This window comes from Lynx rufus, unplaced genomic scaffold (genome assembly GCF_022079265.1).
Source record: "Lynx rufus isolate CCGP_SWC_20201006 ecotype Redwood Valley unplaced genomic scaffold, mLynRuf1.p SCAF_17, whole genome shotgun sequence".
NCBI lineage: Eukaryota > Metazoa > Chordata > Mammalia > Carnivora > Felidae > Lynx > Lynx rufus.
In genome coordinates, this window is record NW_025814831.1 from 37330856 (window position 1) to 37350996 (window position 20141).

At 46.4% G+C, this 20141-nt stretch overlaps 1 protein-coding gene across 2 annotated transcripts in view; it reads left to right on the plus strand.

Moving 5' to 3' along the window:
- Nucleotides 1-20141, plus strand: part of SPTB (spectrin beta, erythrocytic) — a 128334-nt gene that overhangs the window by 55107 nt on the left and 53086 nt on the right. The window contains exons 1-2 of one of the 2 annotated variants that reach the window (XM_047079511.1): nt 3251-3376; nt 4034-4232. In XM_047079511.1, the coding sequence (XP_046935467.1) occupies nt 4085-4232 (148 nt within the window). In that variant the 5' untranslated portion in view covers nt 3251-3376; nt 4034-4084. Of the gene's footprint in view, nt 1-3250; nt 3377-4033; nt 4233-20141 lie in introns of those variants that run through there. The other variant, XM_047079510.1, reaches the window with a different exon arrangement.

A 20141-nucleotide genomic window follows, 5' to 3' on the forward strand; every position in this document is an offset into this window, starting at 1 on the left:
TGACCCTGTGAAGGAAGAACAGCATCACCCTGTGTTCCCCCCTCCCCCATTTCCCACTCCTGAAGTAGACCTTTGGGCTTTGTTGCTTCTCATCTAAGCAGCCCAGGGAAGAGGAGATGGGGTGGGGAAGAAGAGGGCAGTGCATCCAGCCTCCTGCTCAGTGCTGCAGGAAGCCTGAAGCGAGCTCTAGCTAGGGCTCCGGCAGCACCCTGCAGGCGGGGGAGAAGCAGCTGCTGCTGCTGTTGCCACTGCTGCCACTTGCTGGGGTCCCAGCTGCCCCAGGGATTACCTGGGCATAGCATGTGAGGCTGAGATTCTGAGACTAACACCCGATCTCGGAAGCGGATGAGGTCCTGGGCACAATGTGAAGGGTGGAGCTATGAGCTGTGGCGGTGATATTGTGAAATCCATTTACCAAGCAGGCACTCCTTCTGTGAGTGAGTGCCCTGTACGATCAGATGAGCTTTTCCGTTCTGAGCTGTGGGCAAGTCTTCTAGGAACCCATGCTGATCAAAATATAACCTGGCCTTAGTGGCAGAAGTTCAGCAGGTGAGGGCGAGCCTCTGGACTGCACATTGGGAGACAGGCCTGCCCCACTGCGATAGGCAAATGGACAGGGAAGGTGGGCTTTCCCAGGCAGAGTCACACAGGCCAGAGAAGCCCCACCTCTGCTTTGACAAGGGTCTGGTGGGTTGGGAGAAGCTTCTTAGGAACTTGAGGGTGAACTGGGGAGTGAAATGACAAGGAGCTACGTATGTCCTTTCTCCTGGGTTTGCTGGCAGTGGGGTGAGATGCAGCTTAAGGTCTAATGTTAGCCAGGTGCTTGCTGTCTTTCATACTTAATGGAGGCCCATTCTAGATGCATAGATGACTTATATCCTAAAAAATGTGACCAGATTACCTAACCCTCAGGTTCCCCTCAGATACCAACTTGTCATTTCCATGACCTTCCAGGCCTTGTTTGGGGTTTTGTTTCTGCTTTTGTGTTCCTGGAATAACCATCTGTAGCTTTCCCATTTTCAGATTTTCTTCTCTTCTGCCTCTCACACCTTCTCCCCTTGCTGAACCACCAAGCACACTACCCCCGCCTCCCTTGGCTCTGAAGGGACGCCATCTGGGCAGACCACCGGGGTGGGCACAGCTATGGGGCAAGAGGAAGAGGGCTTCCCTTTCATTTCTGCATCTTTTTTCCTTGGTGGTTGCCTTCAAGGACCTGACCTCCTAAAAACAAAACAACCTCCTCACCCCAAACCCTAGACTTGTGTATTTAGACATACATGTGAGTTTTATCACATTCCCTGCCAAGCCGCTGCCTGACCGCTCCCTTCTGTGAGCCACGGTGGCAGGAGGCATGGCGTTTTTAAGCAGGATGAATTGCTGTCTAGTGGCTGCTCTTCTGCACCCAGGGCCATCAATCTTGTCTTGAATGCTGGGCCTGCTGGTGTGCCTGCTCAGGCTCATCTTTCTGGGGCAGACTTATTTACGGAGCCATGGCAAAGGTAATCTCACTGACCAGCCCCCCCCCCCACCCTCCACCAGCCCATGGCCTGGGCCTCTCTCAGCCGCTCTTAAAAATAGCCTAAGACAAGAAGGAGAGCCAGGGTCCGGTTACCTCCTGCAAGCAGGATCTGATCTTACCTCACCTCCTGCGTCTGGCAGCTCGGCCCTTCTCAGGGGCCACTGGACAGGCTTGCAGGCCAGCAGGAGGTGGTCAGCCTGTCAGTCTCTGTCTTGCTTGGAGCTGGGAGCCAGCAGTCGCTCCCCTTCAGGGAAGCAGGGGTTGGGGGGAAGGCATGGGGGGGATGGAGTCCTTCCCAGCTCTCTTTGCCCAAGCAGTTGAGTGAGAAATCTCAGCCATGGAACTCGTGTGTCCATTTGTGGAAGATGACAGGCTGTGTAAGGGATGAGGGTCTTCCTGGGCACAGGCCTGGAATTGCAGGGCATGCTTTGTTTGGAGTCATGACTGGCTTCCCCACCTTATATCTCCCCTTCCCTGAGAAGCAAACACCTTTGTCAAGTCCTGGATGCTGGGGAATACCTTCTGTCCCCGTGTGCCATGTTCTTCTCTCACCTAAATCGAATCTGCTTCCCTAAAAATCTGCCTGGTAGAAGGGGATGAATCAGGCTACAGCCTGGCCGTTAGCCCTAGCCATAGCAGTAATTCCCTAGATGACCTTGGGGAGCCCTCATCCTGTGTTAGGCCTTCGTTTTCTTCCTTGTGCAATTAAGATGGATAATTCTGGCTCCTGTCTTACCTCGAAGGGATGTGGTGGGATTGATTAATTGGACTGGGGAAAAAGGAGTCTGGAGTGATTCTGTGTCTGAAAAATAAGGGCGTCAGCACTGCATTTACACTTGGATTGGTGAGCTTGCATCATTTCTTCATCAAGCTTGCATCTGTTTGTGTGTGTGTGGGGTATCAGTACCGGTGTGTGTCTGGGGTGTATGTATACGAATGTGTGAGTGTGCACACATTCATAGAGGAAGTGGCTTACTTCACAGCTCACTGGTTGTCCACACTTGTCATTTGTCTGCCTCATGGCCTCCCCATCCCATTTTGTTCTCTTGGATATGAAGGCTCTGGGCTCCCTGTCCTATCTTATAGACTTGATCTTGGAATCCCTTTAGTTCCCTGGGGAGATGCCTCAATGGCAGGTACTGGAGAGGAAATTAAGGCTGAATGAAAGATAGTCATTTTCCAAAAGCCCACAACATTCAGGCCCTAGCCTTGCACCTCTAGTCTCCCATCTCCCTTGTCTCCCTGACTCTGCCCTCACCCTCTAGTTACGTTGTAAGTTTCCTAAATTTTGCCATGGTCTTTCTCACCTTCAGAACCCTGCACCTGCTCTTTATACCGTTTGTTTGGACTTGCCCCTTTATCCCTTCACAGAATGCTTCTGAGCTTCCTTTGGGAACCAGCTTACGCTTCCCTTATCCTGACATCCAGCTCTGCCATGAGACCCCACAATTCCCCATTCTTTCCCAGCGGTGGCACACAGCACACCTTACTATAATTGCTTATTTCACTGGGTGCCTTACGGCCAGAATATAAACTCTATGAGGACAGGGCACCTCATGTCTTACTCAGAATTGCCTCGCATAGTGTCTGCCCTCTAGTTGGGCCTTGGTACATATTTTAGTCAATCATGAATGAATGAGCAAACATGATAAATGACAGGCAAGTAAGAACACAGTGCTCCTGATGCCCATGTGCCTTGCATAGATGAACACGCACAGCTCCGCTGTCTGTGGGAGCTCTTCGCCACCACCCCCACCATCATGCTGACAGCCTTGATAGGACAGCAGTCTCATCTGGGCGCCTTGGTCTGTCTTGGGATTCAACCTTGCCCACGCACCTGATTGCACTTCAGAGAAGGTAAAACCAAGAGCTCAGCTTTCTAAATATTTGTTGCTGGGAAAGCGCTGGGAGGGATCTTGGGCAGCCTCTGAGAGGAGTACACTTTCTCCAGCACAGCTGCTGGGGCTGGTGGCATCAGTGGCATCTCCTGTTCGTCTCTCTCCCCACTGATTCACGTTTGAGTGGGACTCAGCCAACTTCCAACTTTTCACCTCTCCTTCCTGTCCAGGTTTGTTCCTGGTCCAGTCCACAGGGTTGAGCTGCTCTTCTCCCCACCCCACCCCCATCCCCCACCCCGCCCATCCCCTGGCTCCCAGGAGAGCCTCCCCTTTTCCCGGCTCCCAAGCTTCCACAGCTGCCTCAGCCGCAGGTTTGGAGGAAGCGGGCTTGCTGCGACTGACGTCTCCACCTGCTGGCCGTCCTGACCCTTTCTGCCTGCAGCTCTCCATCCCTGCCGCCACTGTCGCCGTTACAGTGTGGCGGCGGCGGCGACTGCTGCTGCTGCAATATTCTATAACCCAGAGACCCCAGGTGGGAAGCATGACCCGGCAGATGGCACGGTGTGCTCCTCCTACAAGGACCTACCCCTGCTGGATGCTCCGAATAAGTTTCCCCTGAGAAAAAGTCCAAGGGGGAGGTAGCTAACCCTCTGACTGTGTTGCTGTTCCCCCCTAGGGACCCTTCCATGAAGACTGAGGCAGGCACAACTGCTGAGAGCCTGCTGACATGACATCGGCCACGGAGTTTGAAAACGTGGGCAACCAGCCACCGTACAGCCGGATCAATGCCCGCTGGGATGCCCCGGACGATGAGCTGGATAATGACAACAGCTCAGCCAGGCTCTTTGAGAGGTCCCGGATCAAGGCCTTGGCAGGTACCATTTGGGGCCATGGGGGTTAGAGGAGCCGGTCTCATAGTCCCAGGGTTCAGTCCCCTCCCTGCCTGTGGCCAGCCCTCTGCGTGCATTGGCGTGAGCCCTGGCAGGGAGGTGATGGAGACATGGCTGTGTGGCTCAGGGAGACTTGGCCCTGTTGGGAGGGAGCAGAGGCTCCCACGCATGCCCTAGTTCGTCCCAGGTGGGAGGTGGTGCCAGGTGGGCCCTGCCCTCTGCCTCTGTCCTGAGTGACCTGTGGCCAAAGTGAGAACTGAGAGAGAGTCTGGGCAAAGGAGTGTCTGAGGGGCTGGATGGCCAGGCAGAGGGGTGTGCAGCTTCATTATGCACCTCAATCTCCTGCCTGGTCCTGGATAGAGAAATTATCATCCTACTCTCTGTTGTCCTAAAAGAAAAGTGTGATTTGATAGGATATTGAGAACAGATAACATCCTCCCCACACTGGCTCAGGAGGCAGGATTTTCTAGACTAAACCTCTTATCCTTAAACTGGAATTAGATTTTTACTTAGATTCATAGTAGATTTCTGTGTGTGTGTGTGTGTGTGTGTGTGTGTGTGCATGTGTGTGTGAGTGACAGAGAGAGAGAGAGAGAGAGAGAGAGAGAGAGAGAGAGAGAGAGAGAGAAGGGGAGGGAGGGGGAGATCTTAAATCTCCAGCAGAAATAGTTTGTCCTCCCCCTGCTGGCTGGGATCTGATTCTTGGGATTTTTCTTTTTTTTTTCTTCTCCCGCCAACCCCTGTGACCACTGCTTCCCTGGAGCCTGGCCCAGGGTAGCTATATTCGGACAGTAAGTCCTTGACCAATAAAGAAAGTTTGAGTTCTGTGGGATAGTGTGTGGGTGGGAGGGCTGGGGGTAGATTCCATCATCTGCTCCACCAGTTATTAACCCAAATCAGACTTCTTTCCCCATCTTCACCTTGTAAGAAGAACCCAGACTCGCCCATAAGCACTTTCTGGAGCGATTCTCCCAGTGCACCATCATCACTTAGTGGCCCTATCTGAATTTTCTAGTAGTATTCTTCTACCTTCTCTCCCTCCACTCTGCTCTCAGATGCCTCCAACTTCAGCTAACCTTGAGTCATGAGCAGGGGAACCATAGTGACCTTTCACCTTAGGAGTAGCTGGGCTTACCTTACACTAAAAGGAATGGGGTATCTCATTCCCTTGTCATGATGGGGAATCCATTCACATCTCAGCCATCAGCTTTTGTGTTCTTGTTCTTGTGAGACACTCCCTTTCTTCTTCCTTCACCCCCTCCTCTGCATTCCCTACCCTTAAAAATTCCTTCCTTGGTTTCCCTTGAGGACAGATAATAGCACTAATTCATTCCTTGCTTTGCTTATGTAATCTTAACCTCTTTAAATAAGCAAACTAGGAACCCTTGTCTTGCCAGTCTGGTTTTACCTTTTTTCTATCTGTGTGCCAGCTGGGCCTGACTACATTGACCCTGGTGATAGAGGTGGAGGGAGAGGGGTTCCATTTTCCATATGTCTTGTCAAAGGACAGTATGAGGAGTGGGACTGTCTTTGTGCAGGGATCCTTTGATATGTTTTACAGATACCCTATTTTTTAAGAAACCGAGGAAAATTCCATTTTAATAGTTATTTATTGTACCCCTACTATGTATAAAGCTAACCCCATGACCAGACAGAGAAAACCACGGAGATGAATTCAACACAGTATCTGTCTGTAAGTCGTTTATGATCCACTAGGGAAATGAACAATGTTCATAATGAATTAGCACAAGTACAATTAGAGAAGAACTGTAGGAAATGCATACAATTAAATAGCAATGAGAGAGCAAAGGAGGAGACTCAGGAATTGGGGACTCATTTGTGGAGAAGGCCCTCAGGAATTGAAGGGTGCATGGGATCTTGACAAGCAGGTGGGGTACAACTTTATCCAGTTGGACTATACGAATGGCAGCCAGGTCTGATGATCAGGTTGGAAAACTGGTGAAAGTAAGTTGATCAGGTTACTGGAGAAAAAAGTTCCACAGCCATGCCTGTGTCTCACCAAGAGTTTGCATATCGTCTACCAGAGAATCTGAATACCCCCCAGGGGAGAGGGGGACCACCGAGCATAGACTTACATGCCTGGACCTTAACAATTTAGAACATCTGGCTAACAAGTAACCATGGAAGTTTAGGATCCATTCAGGGTTTTAAAAAACAAACAGAAACCTGTCAGTCTACTGACTTTACTGAGAGTCCACTCTGAGTGAGCTGTGGGATAAGCGAAAGCTGTGGGAGCGTCCAAAGTAGAGAGGTCAGATGGACCCGTTCTAGTGGGTAGACAGAGCAGAGAAAGGGGCTGTCTGTCTCCCTCAGTTTTAACTTCTGGATGTTTTTCTCTTCAGTATTGTCTTTGGGGCTGCCTTGGCAGCCTTTCCAAAGAGGCTGAGGAAGCAGAAGCACCTCTAGTTCCAATCATTTCTACTTTCTCCACAGCCACTCCCCCACACCTGAGCACATGATGGCAAGGAAGGCATTACTGTCCCCTCTAATGCTACTAGTATGGAGGATGGTTGACTCAATTTCCTGTTTTATAAAATGGGGACAGTAGTTCTTTCCCAAGGGTCTTGTGAAGATCAAGTAAGATAAAGTTTATGAAAGTTTTTTATTAGTAATAAAATACTAGGTGAATGTTAGTATTTACAGGAAATCTTAGTAATATCTTTCTGTCCCTTCTTTTAACTTCAGACATTCATGATCATCAGTCATAGTTCCAGTTATCCTGGCCTGTTCCAGGGCCAGTTTCTTCCTTCTTAACCCCACCCTCCTTTGTTTCTGAAGGCCAGGGTTGGAAGAAGGAGCCAGGGACCAGGGGAGACTCCACTAATGCTTGTGTTGCGGCTTTTGGCTCGGTCCCCAGAGACCCAGTGCCCACAGGGATGAAGCCCCATGCTGTGTAGATCTTTCTCTTTAAGGCTGCCCAGCCAAGATCCCAGCTGTGTCTCTGCCATCAGCTGGGTGACCTGGAAGGACCAAGAAACCAAAGGATGATGAGGCTGGTTAGATGTCCTTCCGGGTGTGGCTTCTCTGGGTCCTTCTCCACATAGTGACCTGTGGTTGGAAATCTTGCAGTTTGTTAACAGGACTCCATTTTTTTCTGCCCCTTAAGTCAACTTCCTCTCAGCTCCAGAGGAAATACTCCCTATTTTGCCTTTCAAATAATTCCCAGCTCTTCCTCCCTGGACTGAAATAAACAAACCATCTGGTTATTCCATGTGGAAACTGCCACATTGGTATACAAATACCTGACCTCTCTCCAAATGAATCACTGTGGATTTGACACTGTGGGTCAGCCTGACTGAAATGAAGGGGGAGGTGGGCAGGAAAGTGCTGCAGAAGGCTCCTGCAAATAGGGGATGGATTTGACCTCGGCAGTGCCCAGGGGAAGGGTGGGGGCCCAGCAGGAATATTTGCCCAGTAGGTCCCTGGCAGATGTTAGCTCTCAGTGTCAGGCTCTAAAGCTGGCAGCACTCGAGAAAGTTAAGTGATGGGTCACCCTGAGGCTTCTTCCTGAACAGGGGCCGTTCTCTGCTTTGATGACTGCCTTTGGTACCTTCCTACGTTTAGGACCTGCTTTGAAAGATTAGAGGAAGGGAAGCAGTTGAAAAGCTCACCTTCTAATCCCTCCAAGAAGTTCCAGCCTTCAGGTTTTGGTAGAAAGGCTTCCAGTGTCTCCTAGAGCCACCCTCATCTTCACTCACACCCCCTTTCCTGTCCTCCCCCCTTTTCATACTGGGAGCCATTTGGTAAACATTTGTGGCTGTCTGGATGAGGGATGAAGCACTGCAGGCTGCAGGGAATTTACCAGCCAGAATGCCTGCCCTTGGTGCTCTCTCTCCTCATCCCAGAAGGGTCCTCTGCCTGCATGTGTACCCTCTTTCACCTGGCTGTGTACCCCAGTGACTTGGGGCAGGTGTGGCCCAAGTGGCAGAGGAGGAATGCAACAGAAAGATGCCCCCAAAAGATAAAACCTTGTGCCCTGGCCTCCCCTGCCTTACCCATGAACTCACGTTGAAATCTGGGCATCCCAAGTGCCACCTACTGCATGACTTCCAGCTCCTCAGAGCACAGAGGCATCTGGAAGGTCATGGTACAGAGAGCAATGCAGGGACTCTTGAGACGATCTGTGAGGAGAGGGCTCAACGTGTCCTTTATCATCTTCTGTGGCCCATTTAACACAGAGCCATCCTTTGAACACTTTTTGTTGCTTTATTTTTTTATGTTTATTTTGAGAGAGAGCAAGAGAGTGTGCACACGTATGAGCAGGGGAGGGGCAGAGAGAGAGAAAGAGGGAGAATCCCAAGCAGTCTCCATACTATCAGCACAGAGCCCTACATGGGGCTCAATCTCATGACCTGAGCCAAAATCAAGAGTCCGATACTCAACCAACTGAGTCACCCAGGCACCCCCAGAGCCATTCTTTTAAAACAAAGTGCACAAAATTGTGTAGCCCACTCTGGCTTTGCCTTTAAGTCAGAATCCAAGTGATGCTTCAAACTAGAAATGCCTTTCCTTTCTGCATTCTGTCTTTGCCTTCTTACTAGATTGGAGATGAGGTCAAGTGGTGAGGTTGGTTGAAGACAATTCAGAGGACACAACAGGGCAGCAGGTGCATGGCAGGCTATGTCCCTGTGCTCTGAAACACAGAGTTGCTGCCATTTTGAACCTTGAACATCTTCCAGACCCACTTTGCCCAGGCCCCAAGGTTAAGTTCTGTGACTGGCAGATGTTCCTTCAGAGCCTTAGGACAGGTGCCTTCAGACCCTGCCGCTCCCTTCCCACCCATGTTGGCTCCTTGGAAACTTCACAGAGAAGGTAGTATCGGCTGCTTCCTGACTTTGGTGGCAAAAGGTCATGCTTGGCCTGTTTCTCCACCTGCACCAGGATAACACTGATTCCAGGTGTCCCAGTTTCCTGAGAAGGGCTTTGTGTCCAGAGGGTGAATGATTTCTTTCAGAGAGCAGGATTTCACCACAGTATGTGGTGGGCAGGATGGGGAAGGTACAGGAGTGGGGATTCAGCAGCTTCTTGGCAGCCTACTAAGTTGACAAGTTCAGATGTAGCTGCTGGAGACCAAGGCATCAGGTGTTAATGGTCTGAATATCTCTGTTAAGCTACGTGTGAGAACAAAGGTGGCATCATTAATGAGGGTTTTTTTTTTAATGTTTTCTTCTCCAATTTCAAAACACGAAATGGAGTTCTATGTAGAAACTATATATTGGGGAGACATACTATTCATGGAAATATGTATAATCAGCAACAATCATTTTAGTGTACTGTCAGAAGAAAAAATAATTGGCTCAGCAGCTTTTCCTCAGAGGTCAGCCATTATGAGCTCCACCCCCACCCACTTTCCTGAGACAGGCCACTGTTCAGATAAACCTGCTAGTTACCTGTGCAGACAGATCCACAGGAGAGGCAGTGTGCCATGGTCCAAGGCAGTTTCCCCAGCCCAGGACATAACACTTTCTCCCATTGTCCTCTCTTCCCTCTTGATAAAAGCTGTTCTTCCTCTTTGAAAACACTTTGCAGAACCAAGGCTGTTCCCATTCTCTGGGTGACTGCTATCTATCATCGTGAAGATGCTTTTCAAATATTAATACACTGAGGTTAATAATAAGACTCTCCCCTCCCCATGCAGTGCAGTCTGAGTGAGCCATGGTAATAGCCTCCTCCATCTTTGGGACATTCCTGTGGGCTGTTGGCTTCATTCCCAAGGGCAGGCTGTGACACCAGGCCTTACTGTGCTCATGGCTCCCAGAGCAGCCGGCATCCATTTTCCCCTTCTCCAACTGGGCGCTCTCTGCATGCTGCTTGACTGAAGAGGTGCCAGGAGTGTTGTTTCCAAGCATCTGTAGCAGTTGTTCATTTTCCTTTTTTATCGTGTCACTGAGAGAGAATGACAAGGAAGCTGGTAGCAGTTGAGTCTCTAGGAGCATTTTGCCTCCAAACCCTTTAGCCTTCAAACTCTGGAAACTAGATCAACAGGGGATCTCATTTTACAGTCTAGCGAGAAGGAAGTGGATCAAATACTTACACACGTGTCTCTGTACATATAGACATATGTGCATGTTGACAAATTATGATAAATTCCATGAGGATTTGTTGAGAATTAGGAGTTTCTACTATAACCTACAGCCTATAACTCATCCAAGGAGGAGTAGGGCTTGTTGGAGTGAGCACATGGGGGGAAGGGTGGGTGGAGATGGGAGGGGCAGGCAGCAGCCACATCACAGGGACTTCCAGGCCATTGGTATCTTCAGGGTCCTGGCAGGAAGCAGTAGGAAACTCAAAAGGGGTGGCTGAAGTTTTTTAAGGAGATTATTTGCAAAGGGGTGGCAGGGTTGAAGGGTCAAAGGGTGGGAGCTGTAGCAGGGAGAGCTGTAGGCTCTCAAGACAGGATCTGTGGCCTTCAGTAGAGGGCCAGAAGGATGGAGCGACTCCCACACCCATCACAGTGCTCTGACAGGGAAGTGGCATGGTTACATTTGGCTTTTTAAAAGTCACTCTGACTTCAGTGGGGGCAACAGGTTGTGGGGAGACTATGCAAAAGTCTGGGAGAGAGAAGACGGCAGTGTGAGCCAGCTTGGTGGCCATTGACAGAGAGAAGTGGTCCATCCTCACATTATCATTCTTTTGGCCTCTCCTGTTGCTATCGTGGGCTTTCCCAAGTTAGGTGACCTTGGCCAAGTCGCTTTTCTGCTCCTCACCTGTAAAACAAGAGGCTCAAACCAGATGATGCACACAAGGCCTTTCCACCTCTGGCAGCCTGGGAAGAAGCCTCCTGTTATGGTAGCGCTGACCACATACTTCTACCCTGAACCACGGAGCTTTGGTTCCTGTCTTAGGGAAAGGGAATCAATGCTTTTTAGCAAATCAGTAGATTCTCCAGAAATTCTCTCTCCTCAATAAAGGGTAGGTTAAAACTGAGTCCTGGACCATGTCAACTTCTGTGGCCTTGTGTTCTAAGTGAGTGTAATCTCTCCCTGCAACCACCACCTGCATGCATGACAGCAATACCTGGTGCTTTTTATCCAGATGATCTAACTGACCCTTAACCACTCTGAAGTAAGCAGGGGATAGGTATCACCATGCCACTTTACACAGATGAGGGGAGATGCACAGCAGAAAGTGCCAGGACAGAATCCCAGGGATTTGAAATCATCCTGCTGCTGGGGTGTCTGGGTGGCTCAGTTGGTTAAGCGTTCACCTCAGGTCATGATCTTACAGTTCGTGAGTTCAAGCCTTATGTTGAACTCTATACTGTCAGCATGGAGCCCGCTTCAGATCCTCTGTCTCCCTCTCTGCCTCTCCCCTGCTCACACTCTTTCTCTCTCTCAAAAATAAATAAACTTAGAAATAATAATAAAATCATAAAATCATCCCAGTGCCATTGGGGCTACAGCACTTGGGCTTTCTTGAAAGTCCTTCAGACCTGCATTGCCTCCTCCTCTGCATCCCACCCAAGACCTTTCTTCTCATTTTCCTTCCACCATCAGCCTCTTAAGCCTCTTTGATCAAAATCCTGAATTCCTTTTTACTTCTGTCTTACAGCCTCTGAATATTCTCACCTGCTGTGGGCCAGCAGACCCTTGTTCTGTGGTTGTCCAGATCAGCTCTGTTCATTTCACTTCCATGGTTCACATGTCAGCTGGGGCCATGTCACCTCAAGCAGAGACTTCTGCAGCTGCCTCCAAGCTGGTGCCTTGACCTCTCCTCATTGAATCCCATTTACACAGGGAAGTTAGAAGCATTGTCCTCTAGCAGATTTTAGTGAGGTGTTGCTTTATTTAAGAACCTCTAGGCTTTTCTTTACCTGAAGTGTAGAGTTCAGATTCCCCAGACTGTCCTTCAACTTCTTTACTCTGGGGAAGTTCATTGCTTTTCACCCTCACCCCCCAAACTTGCACACCTGTGTGCACACACATACAGATTTGCCAGTTTCCATCTCGAGGGCTTTGAGCAAGACCCCCCCCCCTTTCTTCTCTGTCATTCTAAAACCATGATCATCTTCAAACCTCAGATCAAAACTAGCCTTCTTCAAAAACATTTTTTTAAATTTAAACTGGTCTTGGGGCGCCTGGGTGGCGCAGTCGGTTAAGCGTCCGACTTCAGCCAGGTCACGATCTCGCGGTCCGGGAGTTCGAGCCCCGCGTCAGGCTCTGGGCTGATGGTTCAGAGCCTGGAGCCTGTTTCCGATTCTGTGTCTCCCTCTCTCTCTGCCCCTCCCCCGTTCATGCTCTGTCTCTCTCTGTCCCAAAAATAAATAAACGTTGAAAAAAAAAATTAAAAAAAAAATAAATTTAAACTGGTCTCTGATAACTTGTTTTATTTTCCTACTATATATAAAGACCCTATTTTATTTAAAAAACAATAAGGTGAGGGGCGCCTGGGTGGCTCAGTCAGTTAAGCATCCTACTTCTGCTCAGGTCAGGCTCTCATAGTCCGTGAGTTTGAGCCCTGCATCAGGCTCTGTGCTGACAGCTCAGAGCCTTGAGACTGCTTCACATCCTGTGTCTCCCTCTCTCTCTGCCCCTCCTCTGCTCATGCTCTCTCTCTCTCTAAAAAATAAATAAACATTAAAAAATATATCTTCAAATATTTTTGTTACACAAAATATATTTAGTATAGAGAAGATTAGAAAAATAGAGAAAAAAGAGAAAACTGGGGGCATTGTTAATGACCCATATAGATATTTTACAAGCCTATAAATATGACTGCGTGTATATATGTATAAATATTAAAATATTATCTATAATACTATAATCTTAGAATTTTTGTCACTGAGCACTATATTGTGAATGAATATCGTTTCATGCAAACATGTAGATTATCATCTTCATGGCTGTATAGTCTTCCTTTGTATTAACGTACCCTAGTCTAGTTAACCAGCATCTTAGTGTTCAACTCTGCCCACTTTTAAAGTCAGTCTTATGCACTTTGTGCTTGCCTTTGCAGACATGTAGTCAGCATCCTAAAGTTCTCGCTTAGAACCAACCCTAGCTAAGTTTTAAATCTTGTATGTGGGGGAATCCTGCTCTAGCTGTTCACAATGCTAGTGTGATGAAAGCTGGTTGGTTGAAAGAAAAAATTCCTCTCCAAGCTAAACTATAGGGTAGAATTTGTGCCACCAGCATCATTTATGATGTGTCTCTCAGGGTCTGCCCCTATGCTAGGCTTCATGGGATTAGCATCTGTATCTTCAATGTTGTCACAAATTCATGGGAGTTAAAGCATCACTCATTCAGGTTCCTTAAGCTCTTGGCTTCCTGACATGAGAAGTAAGAAATCCCAAGCTGTAAACCTACAAAGGATTAAATGATTGTTTTCAGACCCAGGCCAGTGGTCCATGGGCCTCCTATGGTGCCTTTTCTCCCTTTTGTCTTTCTGACCACCAGCTTTACCTATACCTTAGGGCTACATGCTGGTAAAAATGCAGGCTTCTGGAAAAAAAAAAAACACAACACATTTTTAAACATTTCATCAGTCATTTATTCCTCAGGATTTATGAGCTTCATATCTGATTTTTCTTCATGATATTTGCTGTTTCTTATTATCAAAGTAATACATGTTCATTGCAGAAATTTTGGAAACTACAGATAAGCAAAAAGAAAAGGCACCCACAGTCTTACCACTCAGCTATAACAATATCTAGCTTAAGATTTTGTTTTTAAATGGATATAGCTCTACAAGACTGGGGTCATATTATACGTGTTATTTTAAAATCTGTATTTTTCCTTAATATGTATTATAATATCCTTTCCTACCATTGAAAGGTCTTCTACAACCTTATTAGTATCTTCACAAATGTACCAAAATTATCATATAATCCCCTGTTTTGAATATTTAGGTTGCTGTTCTCTATTCTTTTTCATTTTTATTTTTTAAGATTTCTTTTATTTTTGAGAAATCTCTACACCCAATGTGGGGCTCAAACTCACAACCTCGAGATCCAGAGTCACATGCTCTACCGACCAAGCCAGCCAGGCACCCTGCTATTCTCTAGTCTTGATAGCAGATTTTTAACAGACAAAAGAGGGAGGGATATGAAGCACGCAAGGAATTTTATAGGAAACTAGGGCAGAAATAGATAAATGGGCCTAGAATTGGGTAATTGAGGTTCCAAGATAAACTATTTCAACTAAACCATGTGGCTTAAGAACAGCCAACGTGTAATAGGCTTTTATTTTTAAAACACTGGGGAATTTTGATAACAAACTTCCCGGATGCCCATGATGTCAGGAAGTGAAGCAGGTACCAGAGTAGGTGGGGCCAGTGGCAGGCGTGCTGTCGCCAAGGGAGGAGGGAAGCAGAAGGAAGAGCCAAGAAGAAGCCTAGAGAAGGTAGAACACAAGAAAGAAAGGGAAAGAACCTTGACTCCAGGGGAGAGGTCTGTGCTTTAAAACACCTGTGGGGGATATTCAGAGGGCAAGACCTGGGAGAGTAGCTACATGGTGGTCAGGGGGGCAGAGCTAAACCTGCCCACAGGACCCATGGACCTCCCTCCTGGGCTCTGTTCTCAAGGGATGTAGGAAGTGTTCCTCAACTCATAAACCTTCTCCCTCTCTCCCTTCCATCTTTCTTGTGGCTCAGGTGGTTAACCATGCTTGTGATTTTTGTCTCGTGAAAAGTCCCTGAAGCAGGACACACAGGGAACTGGGCCATCTTGGAGGAGGAGGAAAAAAAAGTTTAATATTTTCTTAAGAAAAAAATAGATTTCTATATTGAATAAATAACATATACATCCAGGGGATAAAACTCAAAAGATGTATAAAAGGGCAAAAAATGTTTTATTCCCACCTTGGTCCTTCAGATACCTAGTTCTTTTCCCATAATTAGTGTTCTCAATTTACCATGCATCTTTCCAGGCGTATTTTATGCATATATTAGCAAATGGTCTATTCTTCTTCCCAGCCTTTTTTTCTTTTTTTACTACACATTGCTGTATGTGTTTTCTTCCACCCAAGATATATTGAAGATTGTTTTGTATTAATACATAAACAGCCTCATTTTTTTTTTTACAACAATTAAGTTTTCTATTGTATGGACATACAATTTTAATTTAACCAGTCTCCTATTGGTGAACATTTTCATTGTTTCCAGTCTTTCACTATTTTTAAAAATGCAATGAATAACCTTATATATAGATTAATTCCCAAATATATGTTTGTCGGGAGGATATATTCCTAGAAGTGGATTTACTGGGTTCAAAAGTATGTGCATATATAATTCTGATCAGTCTTGCCAAATTGCCTCATAACTTTTCTAGCAACATATGAATGTTTTTTCCCCACACCCTTAGCCAAACACTGGATTTTATCAGACTTTTTGATCTGTGCCCACCCGACAAGTGAAGCAGTGTCTTGATGGACTTTCGTTGTACTTTTTGACTTTTAGTATGAAAAATTTCAAACATACAAAAAAATAGAGATAAAAGTATAATGAATCCTCACCTAGACTTAACAACTGTTATTATTTTTTTTACCATATTTGCTTGTCTATTTGAGGGGTTGACATATTTTTAAAGTGAATTGAAGATTGCCATGACATTTTACCCCAATACTTTAGTAGGTACCTCTGAAAAACAAGAACATTTCCCACCTAACTATAATACTACTATTACCCCTAGCTTTACCCCTAGCTTACAGCTATGTGCTGGCAAAAATGCAGACTTAATAAAATTAACATCAACTCTAATACAATCTAATAACCCACTTAATATTCAAATTTTCCCAGTTGTCTCAAAAATGTCTTTTATAATTAATCTGTCCAAACTAATTAAGGGCCATTTATTAAATTTCGTGTGTATCTTTATACTTTGAATTTGTACTTCTTTTTTTTTTTTTTTTTTTTTTTTAAATTTTTTTTTTTTTTTTCAACGTTTATTTATTTTTGGGACAGAGAGAGACAGAGCATGAACGGGGGAGGGGCAGAGAGAGAGGGAGACACAGAATCGGAAACAGGCTCCAGGCTCTGAGCCATCAGCCCAGAGCCTGACGCGGGGCTCGAACTCACGGACCGCGAGATCGTGACCTGGCTGAAGTCGGACGCTCAACCGACTGCGCCACCCAGGCGCCCCTGAATTTGTACTTCTATGAATAGCTTGGACAATTTTCTACACACTAAAGACGATTTTACAGTTTTTCTGTTAACTTTTTGTTCACATACATATGTCCATTTTGCTATTAGATTGTTGGTCTTTTTCCTCATTAATTTGTGTATGTTCTTTATATCCTAAGGGAATTGGCTCTTTGAAAGATGTGAGTTACAAATATCCTTTGTCATTTGTGTGACTTTGCTTGTGGTATTCTAACCCACACAAAATTTTTTTTTAATTTTAATTCATAGGAGCAGAAATTTTGACTGAAGTTTTTTTTTAATGTAGTTGAAATTTCAATCTTTTATTTTCTACCTTTTGAATTTTGTGTCCTATTTAGGAGGACTTTTTCTACACCAGCATCATTAGAAAACAAAAACAAAAGCATTCAACCATGATTGGTTTTGGTATTTTTAGGATTTAATTTTTACATTTTCAGTTTTTATCTGAATGAAATTATCATGGAATGTTAGGTATAAATATAAGTTAATTTTTCCTGGATGGCATCTAATTTTTTCCACACCGCTTACCCAATAATCCTTTTTTTCCCCTTTCTATTTGAAATAACTACCTTTATCAGTTATCAAGTGCCTCTCTGTGCTTGGGACTACTTCTGTTCCATCGATACGTCTTTTCATATGCTAGTAGCACACAGTTTTATCATTGTACCTTTATACTGTGCTTTATTATCTGATACAAAAAATGCCTGGGAAGGTCTGTTACTCTTCTTTTTGGGATTTTCCTAGCTATTTGTTTTTCCAATGCATTTTCTCATAGCTTCTCTAGTTTCCCCCCAAATTTAAGTTATATAATTTAAATATATTTAAAATAATATTCAATATGTAAATGAATTTAGAGTAAACTTGTTATGCCCAGAATTCGTGATCCCCAAAGACCACCAGGGAGCCGAGTCCGATGCAAAAGCAAAAGAGCCTTTATTCGAGCTAGCTCAAGCTTAGTCCCCTACCTGCACGGACGCAGCGGTGAGATACCAGGGAGAGAGAGAGAGTTTCAAAAGCACAAAGGTTTTATAGGGGTCTAGGGGCAGCTGATTGGCTGGGGAAGGGGCGTGGCCTCGGCCGATTGGCTGGGGAAGGGTCAGAGTCCCGCCATGCAGGTCGCTGGGCGTGTTTTGATCAGGAAGCTTGAATGGGTGAGCGGGAGGTCACTCAAAGGGAGGAGGCGTGGTCTAGGTGAAGGACACAGAACAAGATGGAGCCGGCCGGCGTAGGCCCGCCTTTCAAACTGACATCTTTATGATATTGAGTTTTCCTAGTCAAGACTTGGATGTGCCTTGCCACCTGTTCAAATCTTTTGTGCACCTCAGGAGACTTTTTTTTTTAATTTAAAAAAAAATTTTCTTTTAACGTTTTATTTATTTTTGAGACAGAGAGAGACAGAGCATGAACGGGGGAGGGGCAGAGAGAGAGGGAGACACAGAATCGGAAGCAGGCTCCAGGCTCTGAGCCATCGGCCCAGAGCCCGATGCGGGGCTCGAACTCACGGACCTCGAGATCGTGACGTGAGCTGAAATCAGACGCTTAACCGACTGAGCCACCCAGGCGCCCCCTCAGGAGACTTTTAAAAAGGTGTTCTTGGGGCACCTGGGTGGCTCAGTCAGTTAAATGTCTGACTTTGGCTCAGGTCACGATCTCACAGTTGGTGAGTTCAAGCCCCTCATCAGGCTCTGTGCTGACAGCAAGAAGCCTGCTTTGGATCCTCTGTCTCCCTCTCTCTTTGCCCCTCGTCTGCTTGTTCGTGTTCTCTTGCTCGCTCGCTCGCAAAAATAAATAAGCATTTTTTAAAATGGGGCACATATTGTGAATCCCTTTAAAAATATATAAAGGTGTTTCTTTATGTAAATTTTCACATTTCATTTTAAGCTGAAACACTTTTTTTATTATTATTATCATTGAGGGCCTTACAAACTAGTAATTCAGGAAATGAACCTCCTATACCTTCAGTGGTTTCTTTTGCTTTTAGGATTAAATCTAAACTTCTTGGCCTTTCTTTCAAGGCTTTCCATATTCGGTTTTAAAACCTATTTTCCACACATTTTCTTCTTTTTTTTAATGTTTATTTTTGAGAGAGAGAGAGCAGATGAGCATGAGCAGGAGAGAGGCAGGAGGGTGGGGAGCGGGGAGACAGAGGATCTGAAAGCGGGCTCTGTGCTGACAGCAGAGAGCCCAACACAGGGCTTGAACTCAGGAACTGTGAGCTCATGACCTGAGCCAAAGTCAGACACTTAACCAACTGAACCACCCAGGCACCCCTCACACATTTTCTTCTCACCTGTAGCTACTCAGCAGCCCCTGAACAAGCTCCATCCTTCCATGTCTCTCTGGGAATATCTCTCTTCCTCCTCTCTTCCTGGCTCCCCTCCTCCTCTACCTGTCCAAAGAGGTTTTCTTTATGAGAACCCCCCCTTGCCTACTCCAGTTAGAAATGACTTCTCTCCCCTTTGGCCCATGACCATTTACTGTATGTGCCATTTATCTGGTAACTAATCCAGTGTCACCTTGTGACAGCTTTTATATGTTCATTTTAAAATGAACTGTCCTTAGGTGCCTGGGTGGCTCAGTCAGTTAAGTGTCCAACTTGGCTCAGGTCATGATCTCACAGTTCGTGAGTTCAAGCTCCACATCGGGCTTTGTGCTGACAGCTTGGAGCCTGGAGCCTGCTTCGGATTCTGTGTCTCCCTCTCTGTTCCTCCCCCACTGGCACTCTGTCTCTCTGTCTCTTTCTCTCTCTCTTATAAATAAAGATTAAAAAACTTTTTTAACTAAAAAAATAGTAGTAGTAGTGACGATAAGAGTGATGGTAACATTTAGGCTAGCTTTCTGTGTGCCAGGTACTATAAACTCATTTATTAGTGGACAAATATTTGAGTCCGTGTTTTGTGGGTCTGTTTGACCTCAAACCAAACCTTGGAAAGGGAATGTAAATGAAAGATCACCCAGTCACAGTATCCAGACACTTGGTCTAGCCAGCTGGTCAGAGAAGGTGAGTTTTCTAGGAGAAGCCCTGACATGTAGGAAGGACTGAAGATGGTCCCATCCTGGGAGGGAAAGGGAGAGGAAGAACAGACAGGAATGGAGGGCCCTACCCTTGAGGGCAGCAAAGGCACAAGGGTTTTCTGAGGCTCTGGTGGCTTTGAGTCAGACCATGCTGGTAGACTTGTTCCCTTTCCTGCACTGGAAGGGTTAGGGATCTGGAAATGAGGTCTGGCCCCTAGCCAGCCCTTGCTGAGGACTCCTTTCCACAGAGGGTCCATGCAAGATGGCCCAGGCCCCCTGGGGACAGCAGGCCCAATACATGGCCACTGCCCCAGCCTGTCCACACCACCAGGGTTCCCAGCCCAGCTGGCCCTGGGCCACCCGCCTCTCCTGTACTTGGAAGGCTCCTGATGGGCGCCGGGGGCATGCTGGGAGTAAATTTGCTGAGCGTGCCGACGTGGAGCAGCCAGAGGAAAACAGCTAATGGAAATTAATCCCCACTCCTGGGCTTTCTCTCCTTATGATCATCATTAGCCTCTCAGAATCCTTCCCATGTCTCAACACTGCAGAGTGTTTCAGGGTGCTGGTGATTCTGGGCAATTTCACCCCAGTCTTCAAGTAAAAAGCAGCCAAGAAGCTGCCTGCCTGAGCTCTAAACCTGTGGCTCCAACATTTTGGGGTCTACGAGGCTTCATCTGTGTGTTGAAAACTGGGGAGACCTAAGGGTAATTTATGATATATCTGTTCCAATATATGTGCCAGCCCAGCAGCCGAGAATTAAAT